We start from the raw sequence: 24,299 nt of genomic DNA on the forward strand, positions 1-24,299 counted from the left end.
CTCTTTTTTTTTGAGTAAGCATGGATTGGTATATGCTTTTTAATGTTTGAAATAAATAAATCCAAATGAATACATTTTTTTTATTAATATACTGTAAATGTAAAACAGTAAAATATATATTTTATTCATTATTTTTATTATAAAAATAAGTATTTCTTTTTACAACATGTGATTATAAAGATGTATTACCTAAATTATTAATAACCAATTATGAAATATAACATTTCTCCTTTATTTTTTATTTTTTTTAAATTTGTGACGGCCATTGATTAAGCCTTTAAACTATCTGATAGGATTAATATGACTTATGCATCTTCTCTAGAAATCTATGGACTGTTATTGTGGTTGTTGAGCCTGTGTGAATATTATTATTTTCTATACTTGATTCTCTTAATCTCTACACCTAAATACTATTGATTTATTAATAATATATACTGTTTTGATTGTTTTTTTAGTGTAACGTGGAACACTAATTACAATTAAAAAAAACACTGAATATTAATCCTCTTATTCCCTTATTTAAATAACTTTTATGTTCAGTGATTTTTCCCCCTTGTGAACAATTTTATTTATTTTTTTGTACAAACAAGCCAGAACTTAATATATTTATCTAGTCACGTATTTTAAAAACGGGGAAGGGGAATAAAGTAAACGTTAAATTCAAAAAGTTTACATTGCCAGTTCTGTATTTGCACTTAAAACTACAGTATATACTGAATATATATACTGAATATATATATATATATATATAAAAGAATAGCTGAGCTGAGTGCAGTTCCTGTAGAGTCCAGCAGGGGCAGCAGCGTTCAGCTTGAACAGAAACAAGGAAGTGATCCTCATCATCTCCTGTGGATATTTACAGACTGACAGCGGACACTTTGGTCAGTTTATTTACTATTTTTATTCTGTCATTGGTTATTATTTCCGATCGCACTATTAATACCCTCCAAACACTGAGTTTGGTGGTGTTTTTTACCGCCATGATAGACACGTTCTCGCAGATCTGACTCGACTTGATGTTGATAATCCTCTTCGGGTTCATTGATTTTGAAGAACAGTATTACAGTAAGAACAGTAAATACATGAATTAACAATTTAACACCGTTTTCTCTCTTAACCGTGACGCTGCACATTTGTGCTTAATGTTCAATCTAAATGTTTTTTAAACACTGAAAAGCAGTGAGTGTTTGATAGTAGTAGTTAGTGTACATGTGCGCCCTCTAGTGGTCAGTGTCAGGAACAGCGGTCAGTGATGGAAACCACTGTGACCTTTTACCTAATATGGTGTAAATCCTTGTTTCTATCATGACTAAATAGCTTTAACACACCAGGATTAACCTCTGCTGTGGTTTCTGACCATCACATCCCACTGGTGCAGGATTGGATTTAGATTCGTAAGATTTAAAGGCAAAGACATCATATCAAAAATCATTTTTTAGATTTCCCTTAGCAGTAGCTAAGTTATCTACAATTATATAGCCCTGCTTGAATTCTGATAGAGACCTTTTAGCTTCATTTTAGCATGTTGAAGCAAGGAAACACCTAAAACAAGCAGAACAGTGGCTCTCCAGGACTGGAGTTGGTGACCATGTGTTTCAGAGGTGAACAGTTAGTTGAAGCACACTTCTCTGGTCATACAATTACAATTACAGTGAGCAGCATTTTCTACAATTACATTTTTTTTTTTTTTTTAATCCTTAGAAAGTCATTACAATTACGTTCTCAATTACTAAAGTTCAGTCGCAATTAATGACAATTACTGAGCCTGAAATAAATAACAGTTAACATTTCTCATGTGTCAGCATCTCTAATGATAACTGGTCCTAAATCAGCTGTAAAATACACTAAAAACAAATATCTATCATCTATTTTATTTCCTATCTATTGATTACCTTGTTAGGTTTCCTAATCAATGGAAATATATATTTTTAATATATTTGGTGTGGGTGTCTGAGCCTTTTTTGTGCCAGTATACCCCTAGATTACATTTTTTTTTTTAAATGGTAAAATGTGGGAAAGCTTGATATGAAACACATTTTAATAATTGTTAACTACATGTGTGTAGAACTGTAACATGGTTCCACAATTTAGCGTTAAATTACAATTGACAATTTTTATAGAATGTTCATGGCAATTACAATTTAATTACAATTGCGACAGCAACAGATTTTTAAAATTCATACTAGAACTATGCCGTGATTGTAATTATTAACAATCACTCAATTAAAATTATAATTGACCCCAAGCCTGGTGTTAACTTTACTCCAATGACCTCCACAGTCATGGGATCACACGTTCAAATGCTATTAATTATCTTGTTGGATAATAACCACAAATAATGAGTTAACTCTGAAGGCAGTCTGAGGTGTCATTATTAATAAAGTTAATTCATTATGTGTTAAATAAAGGTGCTGCTGTCCCTCCAACATGGCGGACCGCTGGCAGAGCACGATGGATCACGCTGTGGCCATCGCGCGGAAAGCCGGAGAGGTGAGTGTGAGGCGCCAAACAAAGTGCACGTGTGATGTGACATGTTCAGGCCTCTTATCCAGATGTTTCCAGTCGGGCAGTAGATGCTTCCTTCATCGTTTCCCAGTCAGAGGCTCAACTGTGAAGGCTTGAAAAAAAAAAAAAAAAGACTGAATTTACTCCAAGTGTTGGTCAGGTGTGTTGCATCCACTAATGGAGTTCGTGGGTTGACGTGTCGTTCAGATGGTGCGAGAGGCTCTGCTTGCTGACAGGAAGGTGGAAACGAAGAGTTCATCCGTGGATTTGGTGACGCAGACGGATCAGAAGGTGGAGAAGATGATCATAGAGTCAGTGAAGGAGAAGTTCCCCGGTCACAGGTAGGAGGACGTTCCTCTGCCCGTTGCTGTTCTTCCTTTGAGAAATGACACGTGTGTGTGTGTGTCAGGTTCATAGGGGAGGAGTCTGTGGCTTCAGGCGAGTCCTGCATCCTGTCAGACCTTCCAACGTGGATCATCGACCCCATCGATGGAACGACCAACTTTGTACACGCGTGAGTTTGTGTCCGAGAACCAAACTCAATCTTTAATTATGATAAATCATGTCTCTGACTGTTAAAAATCCCACCCTGCACGGATGTATGGATGGATGGATGGATGGATGTATGGATGGATGGATGTATGTGCAGCCACTGACCTCTGGTAACCTCTTCTCTGCAGGTTTCCTTTTGTGGCCGTTTCCATCGGATTTTCTGTAAACAAACAGGTGAGACGTTAACATCAGTTTCTTTCAATAAACTATTAGCACGAAAAGCTGTGTCAAACTCATGGTACGGGGACCAAATCCGGCCCTTTGGAACATCCAATTCAAGGAAGTAAAAATTACAGAGAAAAACGTGAACCATTGTGTAAATATCAACAATATTTCCAGGGGCTCACAGTCATATAGCATAATTACAGTCGTTTTTTTATATTAAACAGTTGGAAATGATTCAGTTTTCCTCAAATTATGACATATTTTCCTTAATTTAATAGAAATTGGTCACAAAATTGAGGAAATTTAAAGTGAAGACCCTGTTGGGACAGATATCTGTCACTTATTGTTTAGATATGGTCTGTTTCTTACATATTTTGCATTTTATGTATACGTAGAAGTGTAAACTAGGGCACAATAATGTTGAAATTACTGGTTTTTCTGCATAAAATCTGTGGCCCTGAACTAGTGCATGAGTAAACTATACTAGTGGACAAAAAAGTGTCACAAGTACTAATGGTAACTGTTTTTGATTTACTAGTAGTGGTAGTTAGCTTTGTATGCTAATAAGAGGGCGGGGACAAAGGTAATTCAGACTTCCCATTGGCTTTCAAAGATACTACAACGAATCAGGGAACTGGATTAGGTTATTGTCCCTCCTACTTCATTTCCATTATGCCTACCAGTACTAGTAGTTAATGTTTCAAGTTTACTTTGTAAACAAACTTTGACTTGTACTAGTAAAGGTTTTCTGTGCACTTAGAGCCCGAGTAGACGTTACAAGTAAAGAAAAATCATCTCCAAGTCGACAATTCAGACATTTTTAGGCCACGCTACCGGTCTCAAAACGCCACTCACTTTGTTCTTCTTCTACTCCTCTGTTATTTGTGAACGGATTGGATGTGTACGCATCAATGCTTGAAGCCCGATTGTTGATTTGGGGCCCCAAAAGAAGAAAAAAAACGAAAGTCGAGTTCTCATTTATTTGCACGTCAAATATTACGACGGTTGGTGGTACCGAATCATTGACACATACCAATATATAAATGGGGCCCATTACCCCGTACGTGTCACGGGAATGACTGCTCCTCCGTTAGCTCTCGTTAGATCAGAATGCAGTTTGGTATGAATACTCTATCAATGAATATGATGAGATGCTCGGAGCCCCACCCCCTTTTCCGGTAATTTCTAGATTTATCAAAACATAGTTGTGTGATATATCGTTTCAAAGGCAATTCAGCATAGATTACGATTTTACGTTGCACAATTTCATTTGTTTTACTCGTTGGAACCGAGTCATTTCACTAAATCCTCGGGAACGTGGTACGTGCTATTCGGCGCGGAGACGTTACGCGGGCCCGGCCGTAGTTCATTAGAACTTGTTGAATCAAAATCAAATCAATCTTTATTTATGAAAAGTGCTTTTCATACAATATAATGCAGCTCAAAGTGCTTTTACAAAGCTAAAACTAAAAAAAAAAACTTTGTTCTGGTAGTAAAACTTTAGACTAGTAAACACAAATTAAGTATATGTACTGCAAATTTGAGTACTAGTAGAGCTTTACTATAGTTGATATCACCGATGTGAAAGTTCTGCTCAAATGGCTTCCCAAAGCAAAGTATCTGCCCACACGTTTTAATCACAAAGCACCTACTTTTCATATTTGACATGACACAGAAAACATTGTGTGATTGTTAAATGTACAATAATAGTTTAAAAAATAATGAATGGCAAATTTATTTCAGGTTTATAATAGCATACATATTTAGACAATAAAATACATTATTTAACCATCACTATTTAAAAGAAATCATGGACGGTTTAAAAGGACAGTGTGATGAATTGCACATCGTTTTCAAATGAAAATGAATGAAATTGATTGATAAAGAAAAAAAACAATGTTCTTATTGCATGACTGTATACAGTATAACCCTGGACTGTGAACTTTAGGTGGAAAAGCACCAGAAAAACAAGGGAGTCGGATAGAGTACGATGTCTGTGGCATCCGGAGCAGTCTGCTGTGAAGGAAGCAGAGAACCATGTTTGTGCTTGTAGCTTTACATGTATCAGGGTTTTTTATCCCCCGCCACAAAATGTGGAAGGGGGATATAGGTTTGAACTCCATTCGTCCGTCTGTGTTAAAGGGGACAGCTATTCTTAGAAAACGTTTAAGATAGGATAACAAAATTCTATGTGTGGCTTCAGGTTATCAATACCTTGATGGAGTTCGAAAATGAGAAGCACGCAATTATTTTTTCCGAAGTTATTGCCATTGTTCTGTTTTTTTTTTTTAACTCTGTTGGAGGTATCTTCTAAGGGGACAGATTTTCTTAGAAAACGTTTCAGATAGGATAACCAAATTCAGTGTCTGGCTTCAGGGTATTAATACCTTGATGGAGCTCGGAAATGAGAAGCACGTATTTATTTTTTCCCAGAGTTATTGCCCTTGTTCCGGGTTTTTTTTAAATTTTATATTCTGATGTGATAATATTTTATGTATACATCTAGTTATATTTAGGACATTTAGGAAAAGGTTGTGAGTTATAATGAGAACCAATCTGGCGGGGGATGTTGATGACTATGTCTTCTTGTTATTGATGTTAATAAATGTAGTCATCTGTGGGAGGTGATGAAAGAAACTGACTGATATCCAAGTCATTGGAAACACCAGCATTAAAAGTGTGACGAGTGATAATTCCCAGCACAAATAATGCTTTAGTTTATCCAAAAGACTTTAGCAATGATTTCTTACCCTTTAATGTTGTCTGTGCAGATTGAGTTTGGGGTGGTGTACAGCTGCCTAGAAGATAAGATGTACACAGCGAGGAGGGGAAGAGGAGCCTTCTGTAATGGAGAACCGCTGCAGGTTTCCAATCAGAATGGTTAGAAATCCAAAAACATGAATCAGAGCTTCCCTCCAGTCAGTCCTATCCTGCTGGTTTTAGACGCTCCATCATTGATCCCAGTATGTGGCCTTCTGCAGAACTGAACAAGGCCGCTGTAACAGATTCAGGTGTCTTGGAGGAAGGCAGGGTTTGGGTAAATTATCATTGTAATCGTGTAATTGATAATGCATTACAATTATGGCATAATTATAATCGTAATTTTAAGAATCTGTCACCATTGTAATTGAATTGGAAATGAGTTCAGATCATTTACTTTGTTATTGTAATTACCATGGAAAATCAATTACAATTTAATTACATGGAAAACAGGTCTATGGCTTACACATACTGTAAGTAGTTAATATTAAAATATGTTTCATATTAAGTTTTCCCACTACCTGTCAGTGAATTGTCACATTCATACAGGAGGTAAGGGTGAGAAGAGTTAGGATAGTTTGAATAGGGACGATACAATTTTACAAAGTAACAATAACGTTTTGTACAGAGTTTATAGTTGTTGTTAAATTCCATATGTCGTCCATAGTTGGGCTTTTACATAAAATGTTTTAATAAACACAGTAAAATTGGAATGTAAAGATGCCAAAACGACATCGTACACAAAAAATGCAATCATCACAACGCTATATGAATATAAGTTAGTAAAATTGTAATTGAACTTTAGTAATTGAGAATGTAATTGTAATTGACTTTCAGGGGAAAAAATAATAATTGTAATTTACTTGTAATTGGAAAAAATTCTGGTTACTGTAATCATAATTGAACATGGATAATTGAACATGGATAATTGACCCCAACCCTGGAGGAAGGAGACATCTAAAACCTGCAGGACTGAATTGGACCCCCTCCCCTTCTTTTGCTGTGAAGTGTCATCTTGAGTCAATCTGACCTGTTTCTGATCTTTTGTAGACATTAACCAGTCCATCATTGCCACAGAGTTTGGTTCCAACAGAGACCCAGAGGCTGTCGACAAGATTTTCAGCACTTTGAGAAAGATCCTGTGCATCCCAGTACACGGGTAATACCACCGCATGTCTCTTAGGGCCTGTACTACGAAGCTGGTTAAGTATATCCAGGATATTCTTACGTTCGCTGGCTTCGTCTAACAAACGTTCTCCGTCAGAGAGCCCCTGTCCTATGAAATATGAAGAATTAAAATCCGTAATTCAGACCAAAAACAACGTTGTTGCTGCAGAAAAAGCAGGAAGGAATGAATGCAGTCAGGAAGCTGCTGACACTTAAAAGGCTTCATCAGTTGACTGTTGATCAGTCCATCAGATGTCATGCAATCTATATCTTTCCTGAAGGATGTCATCGATAAATGAAATGAATTAATATTCTCTTTCCTAAACTCAGCGGTTTGATCTGCACCAACCAGGGTTATTTTCCAAGAGAACTGATTGGTCAGGAGGTGGGGCTTTAGCACTCTTTCAGATCTTGTCCACTTCATAACCTGGTTCCGAGCAGGTTGGGTGTTCAGCCTAAGTTACCATGGTGATTAGCGCTGTAAGACGTTAGCCAGCATCATAGTACATGACACACTGAATAAATCCCAAAGTTAGCGCTAGAAGAGAAAAACTAGATTCGTAGTACAGGCCTTTAGTGTCACTAGTGTGTGTGTGTGTGTGTGTGAACATAGACATGTGTGTGTGTGCCTGCAGCGTGCGTGGAGCAGGCACTGCAGCCATCAACATGTGCCTGGTGGCCAGTGGTAGTGTCGAAGCTTACTATGAGATCGGGATTCACGTGTGGGACGTCGCTGCTGGATCACTGATCGTCTCGGAGGCTGGAGGAGTTCTGATGGACGTGGAGGGTAAAGATGACACAGCACTACTGCGCTCCCGTTTCACCTGCTCACAGACGGGACTCAGTGCTGCGTTTGTGCACAGGTGGCGAGGCGGACATGATGTCTCGGAGAATCGTCGCTGCCAACTGTGCGACCATCGCAGAGAGGGTCGTCAAAGAGATCACCCCGTTCAGCCCACAGAGGGACGATGCTCCACTGGAGAAGAACTAGAAACAACCTGCCATTCTTAACGCTGATGTTTACTTGACAAGTTTGTGGTAAAAAAAAAAAAAAAAAAAAACAGTCACATGTTCAAATTGTTTGAAATGCTCATGTAACATGCGACACACGGATCAAATTTACAGAGATCACATTTGTGCAATTATTCCAAAAATAGGGGTGGGAACCTCAGGATATGATACGCAATACAAAGCTCACGATAACGATTATCTCACGATATGACAATACTTCGATTATTGATATATTGGTCAGAAATCAATCGGCGATAATCAATGACATAAAAAAAAAAAGATTAAGTGAAAAATTACAATTTTTATTTTATATCCCTGACAGACAATAAATTAAAAAGTGTTCTATGAACAGTGACACTATTTTAGTGCATCATTTCTGTAAATAAGTGTCAACATACCAATCTAAATAAATAAGTATCTCCAATAGTGCTTTCTGTAAACAAAAAATAGTGTTTTTCTTACCAGTGACACCATTATAGTGCAATATTCCAGTAAACAATATATTGGTTCCTTCAACAAACAGTGACAACATTTCTGTGAAAACCTACCAGCACATTTTAGTGAAAAAGCAGAAAAGGTTTGGGAAAAAAAAATATCAATACTTAGCGCAAGCATATTGATAATCGATCGTGCGAAAAAAATATTGCAATATAATGCCATATTGAGATATCGTCGCACTCCTATCCAGTATCTGTATTGCTGTGAAGTCAGTTCTCAATATTAAGTCCAAACACAAATACAATCAGCAGGAGCAACAGGTGTGAACACTACTTTCTGATTATGGCTGCTACTTCCTGTATGATAAATCTATAATTACATGAAATATTATTAAAGATATACAGAGATTTCAGTACAAAAAGACACAGGACACCAACTTCTGCTACGAGGCTTTCAAAATACAACCTCAAACCTAAAAATAAGATCTAACTCAGTGGTTCTAAACCTTTTCAGCCTGCGACCCCCAAAATAAAGGTGCCAAAGACCGGAGACCCCCACTGTACCTGAAGGTGGTTGTACACAGACATGGGTAATATCATTGTAAAAGTAGAAAAAATTAGTTTAAACTGACAAATAATGGGCATGAAAAATCTGAATGTGGTTAAACTGGCAAAAATAGCCATGAAATATGGTGAAAGGTTAAAAGTGACAATAATGGGTCAACATGTGCAACATTAGGTGGGAAAAGTGGTGAAAAGGGTTTATAAGTGCTGAAAATGTCTTAGAAATGGAAGAAAATCTGCAGAAAAAGCATTCAAATTTGATGGAGAAGTGGTGGAAATGGGTAATGAAGCAAAAATGCATGAAAAGGACAAAGAAAAAGTGATGAAAATAGGTTAAAATATGGCAAGTTTGGTATAGTTTTGGAAAAAGGGTAAAAATAAGCAATAATGGGCTCATATTGTTCAAAGAACATTTTTAGTTTCTTGATGAGATCCGGCGACCCCTGCTAGTGTGTCATGAACACAAATGGGGTCCTGACTCCAAGGTTGAGAACTCCTGATCACTGCTTAGCCACTCTTTAATTGATACCTGTTCCATTACACATAACTAGGACTACAGGAGAGCCTCCAGACTGCTAAACAACATCAAAATGCTTATAGAATCAGTGGTGGTATAAAAACCAACCCCTTCTTATCAGTGGAAAGATGAAGGATGCCAACAGAAGAGATGAATTCACCTGACGGAACCATCAGTGAAAAGGAAGGAACTGTTTCACATCCCAAGCAAAGCAGCAGTACGGCCTCTAAGGCGTTAAAGGCAGTGTTATCTAATCAGATGGAGTTTCAGGTTAAAAGGATCTGAAGCATGCTGTAAAAGCATTTAAAGTACCAAGAAAAGCATCAAAGTGAGGAATGGGTTGTGGAATACACCTCTTTTGGCCCATTTACTGCATTTAAACTGACTAAAAACACAGTTATCATTCCCTCTGTTAACCTATAGTATTTCATTTTTAAATAAAGCCTGGTGACGCTCTGAGCCTGGAAATCATGTTACTGTGCAAACATTCTTGGAACCGACTATAAAAAGTCTGCTCAGTTGATGTAATCTCACAGATGTGACTTCGACCCTGCAAAGATTAAACAGAGAAGAGTGAAACAGCAGCTCAGTAACAGTGACTGGGAGCATACAATCGTCTCACATTTGTTTGTTTCATAATTTATTTTTACACCAACAGTGTGTAAATGGTTAAAGTGCAGAGAAGTGAAGGGACAGCTGAAGTCCTGTTTCACTGAATACTGACAAAACATCTGCATCTCTTCTTCATTTTTAACTGTAACACAAACATGACATTAGACTGTCACTGGCTTCTGTTGCATATCTTAAAACAACGAGCATAATAAGAGCACATTAGCTTTCATTTGTGAGTGATCGGGTTACATTTGGTCCTTGTTTCCTTGACGACCAGACCACTTTAGGCAACGGCAGCTTTTGCATCGACGTCCTTAATAAGCTGAGCGCAGAGGCAGATGCGTGCTGCCATTATGTGAGTAAAAGTTGGTGGTTGATAAAAAGGCAACACTGGCAGCCAATGAGCAGGACCCAGGGTCCAGGACCTAGGACCCAGGGTGGTTGGCTTTCAATGGAGAGGACAGCTGCCTTTTAGAGGAACACTGTTGGTCAGCACCTGCAGAAAAATACAGGCCTGAAAAACAAACTCTACTGTGCTACACATGAGCCTACAAGTGTGAAAAATCTACAACCATAAGGTTTGTAGAACCTAGTGCAGCCATGGGTAACTGGTGGCCCGGGGGCCACATGGAGCCCTCTGTCTAATTTTTTGTGGCCCCAAAACAAATCCCCAAAAATTGTAATTCACAAAGTTGGAAGGAACATGAAGCTCAATAAAATACCTCCCAAAACACAAAAATCAGCAGCAAAATGCATAAAGTACAAAAAAAAAATCCAAAAATACACAAAATAATTAATAAAACAACAAAGAGACACAACAACCACTTAAAAACAAACAAAACGACTACAAAAACACACAACATAACACGTTACAGAACAGCTCCAAAGACACACAAAGTGTTAACAAAATTACACAAAATGCCAAAATGAAAATACAGGAAACACTAACCAAAACACGGAAAGTGACCTCAAAAATGCACAAATTGACAACAAAAATGCAGAAAATTACAAGAACACAAAAAATTGACAATGCATACAGAATGAAAACTGACAAAACATCAAAACCACAGACAAAGACAAACCCCTCCCCCTGTATTCATGTTCTGATTGGTCATTATTCTAAATGCTGAGATAAATGTTGATCATGTGGCCATTGGATCAGATACAATCACATTTTTGTGGCCCCCGCTGTGATAGAGTTGCCCATCCCTGACCTAGTGGATGATAAAGGTGGTGCTTACCGTGTGAAGACGCCCAGTGTACACTGGTTCTGGCTCATCTGGTTCCCTGATGGGCACAGACACATGCCAACGACGGAGCTCTGCAACTAACTCAGCTTCAGTGAATAGGACTGCTGGGTCTGCACAGCAACGTTTAAGCAGCTCCACCAGACGCTCCTTATAGTGTAACCTGCAGAACAGAAGAGCATTAGTTTCTGTCTTTGAACAGAGGAAAGGCATGAGACACGACGGCTCTAATATCTATAATCCAATCATCTTTTTTGAGGGCCTAAACACGTTCAAAAACTGAACGCATATTAGCATATTTAACCCAACTGTCATTCATAGTCATAGCGCCACCTATTGGTAAAAGGAAATCATAGGCATTATTGTTGCACAGAACATTGCAGGAAAGTTTATGATACACAGTAATCCTTAACACATCTCAACGTGTGCCACGTTCCGACGCGTGTGGTTGTGAGGGCCCGTTCAACGTTGCTTACAGCTTTAATTTTATGCTTTTCTCTCATTTTATGTGTTCTTTTGTTGTTGTTTGGAGTCAGTGTATTTTTATTGTCGTTTTGTATATTTTTCTGTGATTTTTTTCTATTTGTATATTTATCTTCTTTGTTTCTTTGGAGCTTTTTGTTAACATATTGTGTTCTTGAAGTCCTTTTTGTGTATTTTTGTTGCAGTTTTGTTTATTTTTCTATTATTTTGTGTATTTCTGTTGTCATAGTGTGTGCTTTTGAACTCATTGTGTGTATTTCGTTGTCATTTCCTGTCATTTTTGTGCAATTTCCTTGGGCCTTGGGGGCCTCACAAAATTAGAATGAGTGTGGCCAGCAGGTTATAGCTGATCGAAAACATGCAGGACAGCGGCTCTCCAGGACTGTAATGTTCTACACGTCTGGTTGGTTGGTTGGTTAGATTCTCTGTTAGCATTAAAAGCACTTAAGTAGTGAAATTGCTCCTACTGGCAGTATCCTTTGCATTCAGGGAGAGTAGGTCGACCACACGGTTCCTCTTCTCTGCTGCCGTCATCTCTCAGCTCCAGAACCGAACACACTGCTGCAACATGACGACACAAGTCGGTCACACCGGGAAGCGACTCTCCACCTTTAAACAGGCGAGAGTCTTCCTCACCTGGCAGTTCGATGTCAGTAGAGCCACTATCAGCGTCTTCCATCCATGACGGAGACAATCTGTAACACTGACAGACAGCAGGCGGTGTCCTAACAGTCCTATGCACACAGTGGATGGTTCAGAGGACCAAGAATGTCTCACCTGTAACAGCAGGAGCAGGCGGCTCACGCTCCAGTCTCTCAGGTGGTACAGGCAGTCTCTAGGGTGGTGGGCATGCAGACCTTTGTTGGCGCAGTCGGCTGAGAAACTGCAGGCCTGAAGGCATTGAAATCAGAGTTACTAAACATAAAGTTTTGTTAATTAATTCAATCGCCACTTGTGGGGTTTTCCCTTCATTGTCAGTGGATATGAGAGACTCACAGATCCCAGAGTGAAGCAACTACTGCAGCTGCCGCAGAACTGATGCTGACACTGAGTGCAGGTGAAATGTAGACACCCTCCTTTAGACAAACTGAAGATCAGGTGGCAATTTGGACACTCTGTGGACCGGAGGGATCGAACAAGATCAGATTAGAGGACAGAGCACAGGGGAACATCACTGTAGGCATGACATGTTAGAAAGAAAATCAGACTAGACTAAGGCCCCATTTTCACTTGGAAACGCTAAAGTTTCGTTGCATTTTGGGGGTCAGTTTACACAGCAATAGCGTTTTGGTGCTTGAAAACGGAACTTTTTAAAAACGGGCTCCAGAGTGGAAGTTTTTTTAAAACGCTTTCCTCTCCGTCTACATGTAAACAGGGAAACACTTTATGTGTCATGGGTATGCGCACTGAGGTTGCAGTGCCCCAGAGTCACACTGTTCGTATGTCTCTATAGAAAGTAAATGACCTTATGCTGCAAAGTGTTGATTTACTTCATCATCACTTGCATCAGCTGAGACATATTTCACGCCTGCACTAAATTCTGACTACACTCCTACTAAGTTTTAAATGTTTGCCCAAACCCGGGGTCGGGCTTTATTTCTATCTTTTTAACAAGGACTCTGGTTGAGCTCAGATGCTGCACGGTAAATGAACAGTCACATGTGTTTTGATTAGCGTGAGAAAGACTCACAAATCTATGCTGATGCGGTGAATTGATGGCTGTCCTCTGGTACATGAAAAAATTATGTTAAACGCATAAATGACTCATTGTGGAGCTCTGTGTGTCACATATACTGTATATAGAAGCAGGTTGCTGAGTTGTGTTAGCAGTTTTACCACATGCTTTACAGCAGCAGTAAGCCGGCACGTAGCGTGTCGCGGCACATGAAGCTACCGTAATTGTCATTTTTATAGTTGCATGCAGAACGAGTGGCTAGTAAATAAAGCTATTAATGTTTCAAAAAGAGGATGTTTGATTTTTAGCTTGAAGCCGGTCCCAGCACAATTTTATATTCTGCTTGCAATGCATCATGTGTCCACCGTGCATACTTAAAAAATGTCTGATATAGTATACATCCGGGTATTTCTCACATACTATCTAATATAACCACTAAGGCTGTCACTCTAATGCGTTTTTTTGCGATTAATTAATTACAGGAAAAAACAACGTGCTAAAAAAAAAAAAACAATGCCGTTAATCTTTTTTTTTTAAGCACTCCAAACAGCGTGGAACCTTTCTCATTTCAAGAGTTCCTGGTATATCCATAATACTGATGCATAGACTACAATAACAAGATGGGAGAATGCCGAGCTACTCAGCTTCGTTTGCGTTAATTTTGGCTTTTAAAGACCGGATGGAAAACAAAAACCTGATTGTGTGCAAATTGTGCAAGAAAGAGATTACTGGAGCTTTGTAGCCCCCGCTACCACCTCAATGCTAAACATGTAGCAGCTAGCACAGACAGCTAGTGCAGACGGTCGGACAGTGCGAACTGCAACATAATGAGAGCACGCCATGACTGACAAATGAACAAACTCACTGGATAAATATTATTATCTGAAGGAGAGAAAAAGCAAAAAGTTCGGTGTTAGACAAGTGTTCTTACTGTTTATGATGTGCTAACTTATAGCACGACATATGACGTTTTATTTCATTTGTATTTTCTATTATTTGTAGATTGACAGAAGTATACATCAATATGACACATAGCCCTTGGGACTCGTCTCAAATACAACGGAATATAATTGCTACGTCTGCATCTGTTCTAATCTGTTAAAAACAATAAATTACTTTATAAAGCCACTTTGTTATATATCAATGTTTTGATCTGCCACAATAATGTAATTCAAATAAAAATATCTCAAGTTGAGGACGTTTTAGGTGCGATTAAAAAAGAGATTCATTAGCTTAATTAATTACAGAGCATAATGAATTAATCACAATTGTACCACACTACATACTCATTTTGAGGTCAAACTTAGTATGAGTAGTACATACTCTTATGTAAGTTCAGAGGAAGTGTCTGCACATGCAACAATTTTGGTTCATTAGAAAACCACACCTGTCACATATACTATATTGTTTTTTAGGTTCCCTGTGATCTCATGTAAACAGAGATGTGAATGTGGAACTGTTTGGAAACAGAAACGGGCATGAGAGTTCACTTTAGACCAGGTCAGACCACATTAGGTCATAACATAGTCCAATCAGTTTGAATCAGGTTGGATGTAAAAGATAAGTTACAAACAGTACGGTATACACTATGTTAGACATGGTAGATCACACCATAACTGAGCAGACAGGTTAGACTACATTATAGAACAGATTTGATCATTTAGTCTAGCTCTATGTAAAGTAGAACTACATCTGATGAGAAACAAGATCATACAGCATACAACCAGCATAGAGCATGAATAAGAACACGTTACAGAACAGGTTAGAGCAGATTATTCCAGGTAGGGCTAAATAGAACTTAATAGAACACAAAAGCTTAACAACAACAGAACAAGTTACAGTAAATGGATGATTCATTGTTACCGATACTGTTGTTGAGCAGAGCTGTGGTGCCTTGCTGGTCTGTCTGGTGTTGTTGTTGCTGCCACTCTCTGAACTGCTCACAGGAGAGTCCCTGATGCTGTGGACTCCACTGCAGAACAGGATCAGACTCAGATCAGACTGGGCTCCAAAAGGCAGAGGTCTCTGAGTATGTATATGCATGCATTTATGTGTGTCTAACCGGGGTTCTACACTTGGAGCAGGTACTCTTCTTACAGCTCGGACAGTCCATCCTCAGCCTGTCTGCCTCGTGGAGAATCCCAAACGAGCACTGAAACAAACCACATCCTGTCAGCAGTTCCTTTACTTTTTCCACATTTAATGGTTTATACAAGTGTCAGTAAACACCTTTGACTTCACACAGAAAGCAAATAAACAATCTCTCTAAAGCTGCTTGTGAGCAGGAGACCTGTTTATTATAACCTAGAATATCAAACCAATACTTCAGAAGGGAATTTTTCACCTATGCTGACTTGGCAATCAATTATTCTTACCTTTGCCAAGGACGTAATGTTTTTGCCAATAAGTCTATTTTATCTTTCGATTTGTTTGTTTGTCTGTGAATAGTTTAACTCAAAAACTAATGGACATATTTTGATGAAAGTTTCAGAAAATATCCAGAATGGCATAAGGAACAAGTGGATTTTGGGAATGATCCAGATCAATATCCTGAATCTATATCAGTTTTGAAAATTGGAAAATACTTATCTGTCATGAGCAAAAGTAAAAAAAAATGAATATCGTAACTGACCGATGTCCTAGAAAACCACAGATTTGTGCTTTCTAGTTATATTTTATTCCAATGTATCCTACTCACAATCCCTATTTATTTAATATTCTAAACATTTTCAGCTGGAATAATTAACTTTTTTAGTGAAAAAACAGATACATATTCTAACAGGTTTATGTTGCCAATTTGGACAAATTAAAATAAAACTCTCAGATGGGGATGATTTTCCAAAGAGCAAAAAAAATTTTCCATATTCAAAAGAACATTTGTTTTACAGATAAGGATGCATTTGGAACCACTTCATGTTGTTCTTCTCGTATACTGTACATCCTGTGAAGTGTTGGGATGTTTCCTGGGGTCAATGGGAGTTATGGCTCTGTTTGAACATCAAGTGTAATGCCACTGGTTCTCCACTGGGAATTACAGCTTACATTTACTTATTTCAAATTAGATTTAAAATGCTTGTGATGAAATCCTGATAAAATTACAAAAATATTTTTCTAAGCAGTCACACAACACCTCTATGGGACCATGGCCATCTGAGTTGAGTGATATAGTTGTTTTTCATTTGCGTAGATCTGATAAAAAACGTCACAGCTCTGCAAAACTTAAGGAAACATCACTTGTTTCCTTGTCATAGTAGAAGTCTTATGATTGGCTCCAAAGCTCTGTGGTTTTCTAATCTTATTTACAGGCTAAAGTTCAGGTCTCAGTCAGACTTACATGTGCACACCAGCAAAAGTTGGGCATCTCCAGTAGGGCTCGGTCTCTGAGTTTCCTCTGGAAAAGTTCATGGATTTCTGAAGGCAGGAAGTGACGAATCTGAGATTATGACACCAGACAAACGTCAGATACAGCATGGACTCCCTAAGGAAGGATGTTTAGACTGTTCCTTACTTGCGTGTCCAGCAGGTTGAAGTATTCCACAGACTCCTCCATCCCCTTCTGACCTCTGATCTTCGGCTGGCTACACTGGGGACAAACCAGCTGCTCCACGCTGCGCTCTTTAATGGCTGCTGAGAAAAAGGTGGTGAAGCAGGTCTGACACAGGAAGCAGGAGCAGTGGGTCATTGTGATGATCTGACAGCAGAGAAGAAAAAGGACAGGTGAGATGAGGACGGAGCTGCTGATTGGTCGGTTCAGATCATCTCACCTTGCTGAAGGAGACTTCCTCCTGACAGATGGGGCAGTTGTGAGTCAGGAATCTGAGAGCTGAGGGGTAATCTCTGTTGAGCTGCACTGCCTCCATGACGTCAGCGGGGCAGAATTTGTGCTCCTTTTTTGTCATCAGAGACAAGAAGATTGTTGCCTGGTGTGAGGGAAGGTGGGACGCCATCTGAGGGACGCATGGAAACTGAGATGCCATCTGGGACACGGACAAACGACCTGACACCAGTCGTCCTGCTCACCTGGATAACATCTGCTGACAAAGATCGATCAGCGCGGAGCTTGGGATGTCGTCCAAAAGCTGCCGAAGGACCTGTGGTGCATTGGTTTCCTGTTGACTGAGTGATTTGTACAGGTGACTCAGCCTGCCAGTCTCTGCTGGACCCAGCGTCCAGTCTCAGAGTTCCCATCATCCTGTCTAGGCTCTCTGCTGAGGGGTCACCTGCTGAGGGGTCACCTGCAGACAGACATGGGATCAGTTTTATTAGTCCTGATGTTCCATCAGCCAAACCAGCTCCACAGTTAAACAGCCTAATCTCACACAATCAGCCCAAAGCTTTGTTATCATGGTTACGACTACAATCATTTTTCTACTGATCACAACAGTGTCCTCGGAAACTATTCACTCTGATTCATTTGGACTTTAGATTTTTCCTTTGCTTTAACATGTTTATACTATAGGTTATTAGGTTTAATTTAACTCAAAAGCAAAGGGTACCGATTTAGTTGTTACCAGGGCAACAGAGCAAGAGACGCAGATTAATAAAGTTTGTTGGATTGTTGAATTTGCAATTTCTGCAATATAAGGTGGGAATCTTTATATGCATACATTATATTTGCCAGGACATTGGGCACATTTAGCACTGTGTAAACCTCAGTGCCCAAGTGTCAGGACGATCTGAAACATATTTAATTGCTTCATTTGAGCAGAGTGAACAAATACTTCCAACAGATGTTTTATTTGGATCTGGTCTGGATTAATTCCTTGGTGACTTCTCTTTTAGGAAGTCTGCCATTGAAATTGCATTGACATCTTTGTACACGCACAAGTAAAAAAAAAAACAAACCTCTGTAAGCAGTCACATCTCATGCAAAACAACAGTTCAGACATATCAATCAATAGAACTATATTTATACACTGTAGCACCTTTCCTACAAATTCAATAGTAGATCATAGGGCTTCATAGAAATGTGCTTATGTGACAAAAGTTAAAAATGACAAAAAGCTTTAGAGACTAATGCAAACAAACAATTTAATAAAATAATTAAAAGATAAAAAATGAAAGTAAAAGATCAAAACAAAGCAGAGAAATATATACATAAATTTAAATTTTGGATAAAAACATTAAAAGTTAAGAACTCTAAACATTCTAAAAATCATAAAGCACTACATAAAAGCCAGACTGAATAAATAGATTTTTAGCGTGATACTCTATCTTGGAGCATAAAAACTAAATAAGTTACCAAACTTTTTATTTTTGCTTTTTCAAACAGTTAAAAGAGTAGTACCAGAGGATCTGAGGGTCTGGCTGGGTTCATAAACTAAAACGGTCTCTAATAGGTAGTCTGGGGCGACGTGTAGTGCTTTATAAACTAATAAAATAATCTTAAAATCAGTGCGAAAATTAACAGGCAACCAGTGGAACGACTTTAATACAGGAGTAATGTGTGCTTTTGGTCTTGGTCACTACTCTTGCTGCAGATTTATGAATGAGCTGGAGTTCAGTCATTGTATTTTGTTTTGGTAGAGCAGAAAGGAGAGCATTACAATAGTCAATCTGTTAGTGATACATTCATATACATTAGTCTCTCAGTTTGGCTCACACAGAGAAATGGTCTGATTTTTGCAATGTTTTTTAAATGATCAAATGCTGTTTTTGTGACTCCCCCACACATGAGCCTTAAAGTTGAAACTGGAATAAAAGATCACCCCAATGTTCAATCAAATCAAAAGGATGTTTAGAAAGGACATTATTAGGGATGTCTTGATACAACTTTCTCATTTCCGATATGATACCAATATTGCAGCCTTGCATATCGGCCAATACCGATATTGTTCCAAATCATATATACTTTCATTACTTTTTTTCTTCTTCTTTAAAAAAGAAAATAACAATTACTTATTTTTTTAGTGTGGAATGTTAGAAAATACTTCAAGCGATGTTACTCAAAAAGAGAACAATAGTCAGCAACAGTAGGTATGAGAAAAATTGACCCATTTATTATTAATATATTTATATTTTACAGTTTGTACAGTTCAAACAGGATAGTATATCTATCCTGTTTCAGTTTCTCATGCTTAGACTTAGGCTCATACAAACGTCTCCTCATGTGCAGACCTTCATCTCTGTCCTAGTATTCTATGAGCTGCAGCTCCGCCTGCACAAACAGCAGCCTGCCATTCAAGGTTGAATGAAAAAAAAAACACTGAAGAGCTTTCGCTACCAGATAATAATAGTAATGATAATAATAAACGGAAACCAAACAGAAATCCTTCCTGGTTTGTGGTGAAACCATATGGGTGAGGAGGCTCTTCACTACTAAATTCCACATCATATCACACCTTTCATTCAAAATGGGTGCAGCCAAAGAGCTTTGAAATTTTACAAACAGAAGAAAATGACATAAAATTCTTCAGAGGTTGCACAAACAATCCCAATGTGGAGTAAAAACAATCAGCATTAAAGATTAAAATCAGTTTTAGTGTATGTGGTGCCAAATGTGCCAATTGGAAACGCCTGGACATTGGCAGCAAAAAACAGCTGTACAATCCTCTAAAATATATTTATTTTGTGTATGTAGGTAGCACCTTATTCTAGTCTGCTCTCATCTTGTTTTCAAGCCAACACACATAACTCAGTTTTAACTGTTTATGTTAAAATAAGACTGGATGGAAATATTTGTACTCTCATGTTCATAATACAACCTCCCTTGTCTTTTGATTGTGTATGCAGACAGTAGTTGACCTGTAACTTCAGGATAAGGATTGGCTCTAAGGGCTGGGTCAGTCGGGCTGAGGTGCAAAGCGGGGCTGGAGGAGCAGCCGCTGCCGCCCTCCTGTCCCCGCCGCGTCGGTGGTGCTCCCCCCCTACTCCTTGGCCTCACCGCCGTCGTTGGCCCCCTTCGCCGGGGAGAGGAGGGTGGCGGGGTCGGGGTGGAGGGGTGGAAGACGGGTCGGCGGAGGGGGCTAGGTCTTGGCGGCATCTTTTTAGCTTCCTCAGAAGCAGTTTTAAACGTTTTGCTTGCCTCGGCCATGACCAGGAGTCGAACAGGCGGAAAAATACCAGCAAAAGCCTTAGACCAATGAGTATGTGGTCTGTGGTCACATGATTGCCGTAAAGTTAAACGTTCTCCTTGCATTCTCCAGGTCACGTGACCTGGCCAAAGACGGTCCGTCTCTCCAAACTTAAATGAGTGGTAGTTGAAGAGGGAAGCCTTGCTCGGAGCATTGATACTGTCAAGCGCTGTATATTGGCCTGAGGAATCATTTAAAATAACTCATAATGGTCAACTCTTTATGTCAAAAAGTCCACGGTGTGCCTTTAAAAGCCATTTTATAAAGTGAGTCTTTTTATAACATGGTCAGTCTCTGCTGCCCTGAGGCAGTTCCAAAAGTGATGGGTTAAAAATGGAGGACCTTTGGAATGTGGGGGAAAATGACTCCCATCTTTGATGTGGTATACTTTGTAAAGCTATCACGTCAACATGGAGCAACATCTCTGACTAAGGTTTCCAGCTCCTTGTTGCACATCTTGAAGCCCCAGAGGATTTCCATTTAGTAACAGTAATGTGTACCTTGTGAAGTGGTCAGGTCTAAGGAGGAGTGTCTGGTCTAAAGTGTCATTTTTATGGTGTTGGTAAAACATGTTGTGTTTACTGATGAGTTTGTGTCAGGTTTAGGTTCCATCTCACCTGATGAGGTCGTGTTAAGGAAGGGGTTGGTGCTGAGGGAAGAAGAGGAGCAATAAGGAGTGCTGAAGTCGATCCCATGGAGGTCCTCAGTGTAAGATCGTCGCACCTCCCTGATCAGCTGCCTTTGACTGGCTGCGTTTAAGGTGGGGTAGAGGAACCAGATTCAGGCCACGATAGATTAAAGCTTAAAAAAAAAGTTACAGAGGTTTACCTTTCAGCCCAGATAGGTGAGGGGAGGAGGTGGCAGGGGTGGCACTGGGAGTGTAGCGATGTGTGCTGCAGGGAAGAAAGAGCAGGACGTAGAGTCTGACTTCAGGGTGAAATGTTGAGGAAGTCGAGGATCAGCAAAGTTCTCACCTTGCACCTGAGTGTGAGGCCTGTGTGCCCGCAGCGGACAGCGTCTCTGTTGAGTTGGAGTAAAGTGGGATGTGCTTTTGAAAGTTCTTCTTCATCTCTGACATGATCGCCGATAAGTTGGACATGCCCTGAAAAAAAAAACAGATAATAGCTGCTTTCTGATTGGCTAGCTCTTCAGTGTTCTTTCTGCTGACAGATATGAAACACTAACATTACAACATGACACCAGCTAACACAAGATGAACAATCAAGCTTTGTTTGACTTACATAAGTCCAGTTACTAAGTCCATCCAGGCTGATGTTGCCCGTTGCATCCACACACGGACAGGAAGGGTTGATCATCATGGAGACGGACGGACAAACGTAACAGCGAGGCCGGGAAACAGGGTGTGTCTCATGAAGCCAGATGCACACTGGGATATTATAAACACTACCTATGTTGATGCACAAGTAGCCAAACAAAACAAGAGTGACTTAGATCAGAAGACTCGTAAAAGACTAGATTAATATGATTTATCTAACCTTCATAGCGAACAGGAACTGTGCCTCCGAGGTAGACCAGCCTCTTCTTCTCTTTGTTGGGAAAACCTTATAGTAATCAAAACCAAAACAAGCTTTCAGCATTACAAACAAGGCATACACGTGTTTTAATCCCATAAGAAAGGATCAGAAGACTTTAAAAATAAATAGTAATATGAGTGCAATGAGGAAACAAACAGAAAAACAAACATGAAAAACCACAGAATTAAACACTAGTTACTTTATTAGACCGGTTCAACCAATCAACACATCTAACAATCACTCAATCATACTCTATGAATACAAGCACATAGAGAATGTTAAGTTAACCAGCCAAAGTTAGTCAGAGTGGGATTATATTTTAAGGTGGTGAATGGAGAATCTCGAAAGGCAAATTAAAACGAATAAGGTACATGTACTAAAGTGGCCATCAGATGTATATTAATAATAGAAATACAGCCAATTGGTTTCTATTGTTGTCAGCCAACATCCACTGAATCACAGGTTTGGAAATAAACAAACAAATAAATAAATCACTGTTATCTTAGACATGCTTCATATTTTTTTAATAATGGGCACATTTGACTTTAGTTAATGGTGTAGATTTTTTAAGCCCTTTATGTGTCTTAATTGACAGCTAAAATGCAAAGATTTGTTTATATTCTGATGCCAAATAAATAGATATCGAAGCATAAGCCATGTAAAATTATAGTACATTACAAGGTAATTAAATTATAAATAAAAATAATTTTAAGGCAATATTGTTACATAGCATGTACATAGGTGTAAAACCCAACTACTTCCGGTACTCAATGAAAGGGGGCGGGACTAGCCTCAGATGAAAAGGTGTTGATTGGCTGATTTAGGCAGTAAATCATGTCAAAATTTCAACAACTTACACCTTGTTTATCGCGTAGAAAATAGGGAAAAAATAAATTATAATGAATTAAACAATCCTGGCAGAGAATGAAGTTTTGTACTCACAGTAAAAATCTACATAGAGGCGAAGATCTACGAACAGTGCTCGAACCTTTTGAAGATCTGACAAAGTTTCTTGAGGATGACTGTACTGACACTGGGTCACGACAGCATGGGACGAAGACACGACAAGACATGGGACTGGTTTAGAATAATTCCGTTATGTTTGTAACACTAGCCCAACAAGAGAAAACTGTGAGAAGTCTCGTTTCTGTCCAGCTAGTGTTTGTGCTGTTACATCTCGACTGGTGTTCGGTTTAACTGGTGACTTCCGGCTCGTCGCTAAATAGGAAACACTAAAAAAGAATCAATAAAATACGTATTCCAAATTTTGCCTTCAGAAGACATTTAAAAATCAGTTAAGGTAAACATGTGCTTTACATCCGTGATAAAACTGAAGTTTAATCTTGAGAGAGATGATGACAATATTAGCCTCTTTGGCTAATACACTCGGCAGCTCTTCTGTATTACAGAATACAAAACTGAAATGTTCTCAATATAATAATTGTATTCAGAGCTTTAAACCCTGTTTACAAAGACATTAGAGCATGTTTTTGAAGTTGTCAAACATTTTTTCAGCACTAGTTAAATCGAACACCAGTTAACCCGTAACACCCATAGCAGACTAACTAGTAAATATTAAGATTTAACTGTTAAATACATCAGTGCAGTTGTATTCCCACCTCGATCAGAGTCTGGAGCTCTGCATCCACTCCAACCCTCGGCATTTTACCTCCTAACTCTGCTCACAAGTCCCAGATATTCACTTGTTCTGTTCCCGTAACACATGCTAAGAAGCTAACAGACCGTGTGTGTTTGGAGGTATTCATTTGAACACGACACACCCACTTCCGCTCTGGCCTTTCATTATAAGAGCGGTTATAGAAAATACACTAGCAATGTCAAACTTTAATTCATAATTAATCTAACTTTAATTCATAAGTACTATATCATTATAACAACTTAAACAAAACATCATCCTTAGAGTGATATCAAGTTCACAGGTCTTAAAAACACATTATTAGCAATTTACTGGAGTTATTAAGGGTGTCCTTGGGTG

At 38.9% G+C, this 24,299-nt stretch overlaps 2 protein-coding genes across 6 annotated transcripts; one reads left to right on the forward strand and one right to left on the reverse strand.

The window, feature by feature from the left end:
• Positions 1-779: 779 nt before the first annotated feature.
• LOC114458986 (inositol monophosphatase 1-like) lies at positions 780-8,258 on the forward strand. 2 transcript variants are annotated; one of them, XM_028441364.1, is made up of 9 exons: positions 780-881; positions 2,409-2,490; positions 2,713-2,846; positions 2,915-3,019; positions 3,186-3,231; positions 5,994-6,102; positions 7,033-7,141; positions 7,785-7,936; positions 8,013-8,258. In XM_028441364.1, the coding sequence occupies exons 2-9, from the start codon at positions 2,428-2,430 to the stop codon at positions 8,138-8,140; spliced, it is 846 nt and encodes a 281-aa protein (XP_028297165.1). In that variant the 5' UTR covers positions 780-881; positions 2,409-2,427; the 3' UTR covers positions 8,141-8,258. The 2 variants fall into 2 exon arrangements, with proteins under 2 accessions (XP_028297165.1, XP_028297166.1); XM_028441365.1 differs by lacking the exon at positions 780-881 and adding an exon at positions 916-1,065.
• A 1,167-nt stretch (positions 8,259-9,425) lies between these two features.
• On the reverse strand, positions 9,426-24,271 carry LOC114459006 (E3 ubiquitin-protein ligase RNF31). 4 transcript variants are annotated; one of them, XM_028441394.1, is made up of 19 exons: positions 23,923-24,271; positions 23,246-23,336; positions 22,265-22,330; positions 22,010-22,176; positions 21,743-21,870; positions 21,597-21,661; positions 21,386-21,517; positions 17,716-17,930; positions 17,460-17,642; positions 17,204-17,386; positions 17,030-17,128; positions 15,758-15,847; positions 15,559-15,667; positions 13,017-13,135; positions 12,798-12,911; positions 12,657-12,723; positions 12,488-12,581; positions 11,532-11,700; positions 9,426-10,786 (listed from the first exon to the last, which is right to left on the reverse strand). In XM_028441394.1, the coding sequence occupies exons 1-19, from the start codon at positions 23,965-23,967 to the stop codon at positions 10,739-10,741; spliced, it is 2,184 nt and encodes a 727-aa protein (XP_028297195.1). In that variant the 5' UTR covers positions 23,968-24,271; the 3' UTR covers positions 9,426-10,738. The 4 variants fall into 4 exon arrangements, with proteins under 4 accessions (XP_028297195.1, XP_028297198.1, XP_028297196.1 ...); XM_028441397.1 differs by having other exon boundaries at positions 23,973-24,270; XM_028441395.1 differs by having other exon boundaries at positions 17,716-17,915; positions 23,923-24,270.
• Between the last annotated feature and the right edge of the window lie 28 nt (positions 24,272-24,299).

The sequence above is a fragment of the Gouania willdenowi genome, unplaced genomic scaffold (assembly GCF_900634775.1).
Source record: "Gouania willdenowi unplaced genomic scaffold, fGouWil2.1 scaffold_228_arrow_ctg1, whole genome shotgun sequence".
NCBI classification, from domain to species: domain Eukaryota; kingdom Metazoa; phylum Chordata; class Actinopteri; order Blenniiformes; family Gobiesocidae; genus Gouania; species Gouania willdenowi.

Excerpts from the sequence above, each read along its gene's own strand:
- LOC114459006 (XM_028441394.1), bottom strand. The coding sequence starts at position 23,967 with ATGCCGAGGGTTGGAGTGGATGCAGAGCTCCAGACTCTGATCGAG. Across the intron at positions 22,331-23,245 it reads CCTCTATGTAGATTTTTACT|GTTTTCCCAACAAAGAGAAG; the intron begins GTGAGTACAAAA and ends GATTACTATAAG. Across the intron at positions 21,518-21,596 it reads TCACCTATCTGGGCTGAAAG|CCAGTCAAAGGCAGCTGATC; the intron begins GTAAACCTCTGT and ends CCTTAAACGCAG.
- LOC114458986 (XM_028441364.1), top strand. The coding sequence starts at position 2,428 with ATGGCGGACCGCTGGCAGAGCACGATGGATCACGCTGTGGCCATCGCG. Across the intron at positions 2,847-2,914 it reads GAGAAGTTCCCCGGTCACAG|GTTCATAGGGGAGGAGTCTG; the intron begins GTAGGAGGACGT and ends TGTGTGTGTCAG. Across the intron at positions 7,937-8,012 it reads AGTTCTGATGGACGTGGAGG|GTGGCGAGGCGGACATGATG; the intron begins GTAAAGATGACA and ends GTTTGTGCACAG.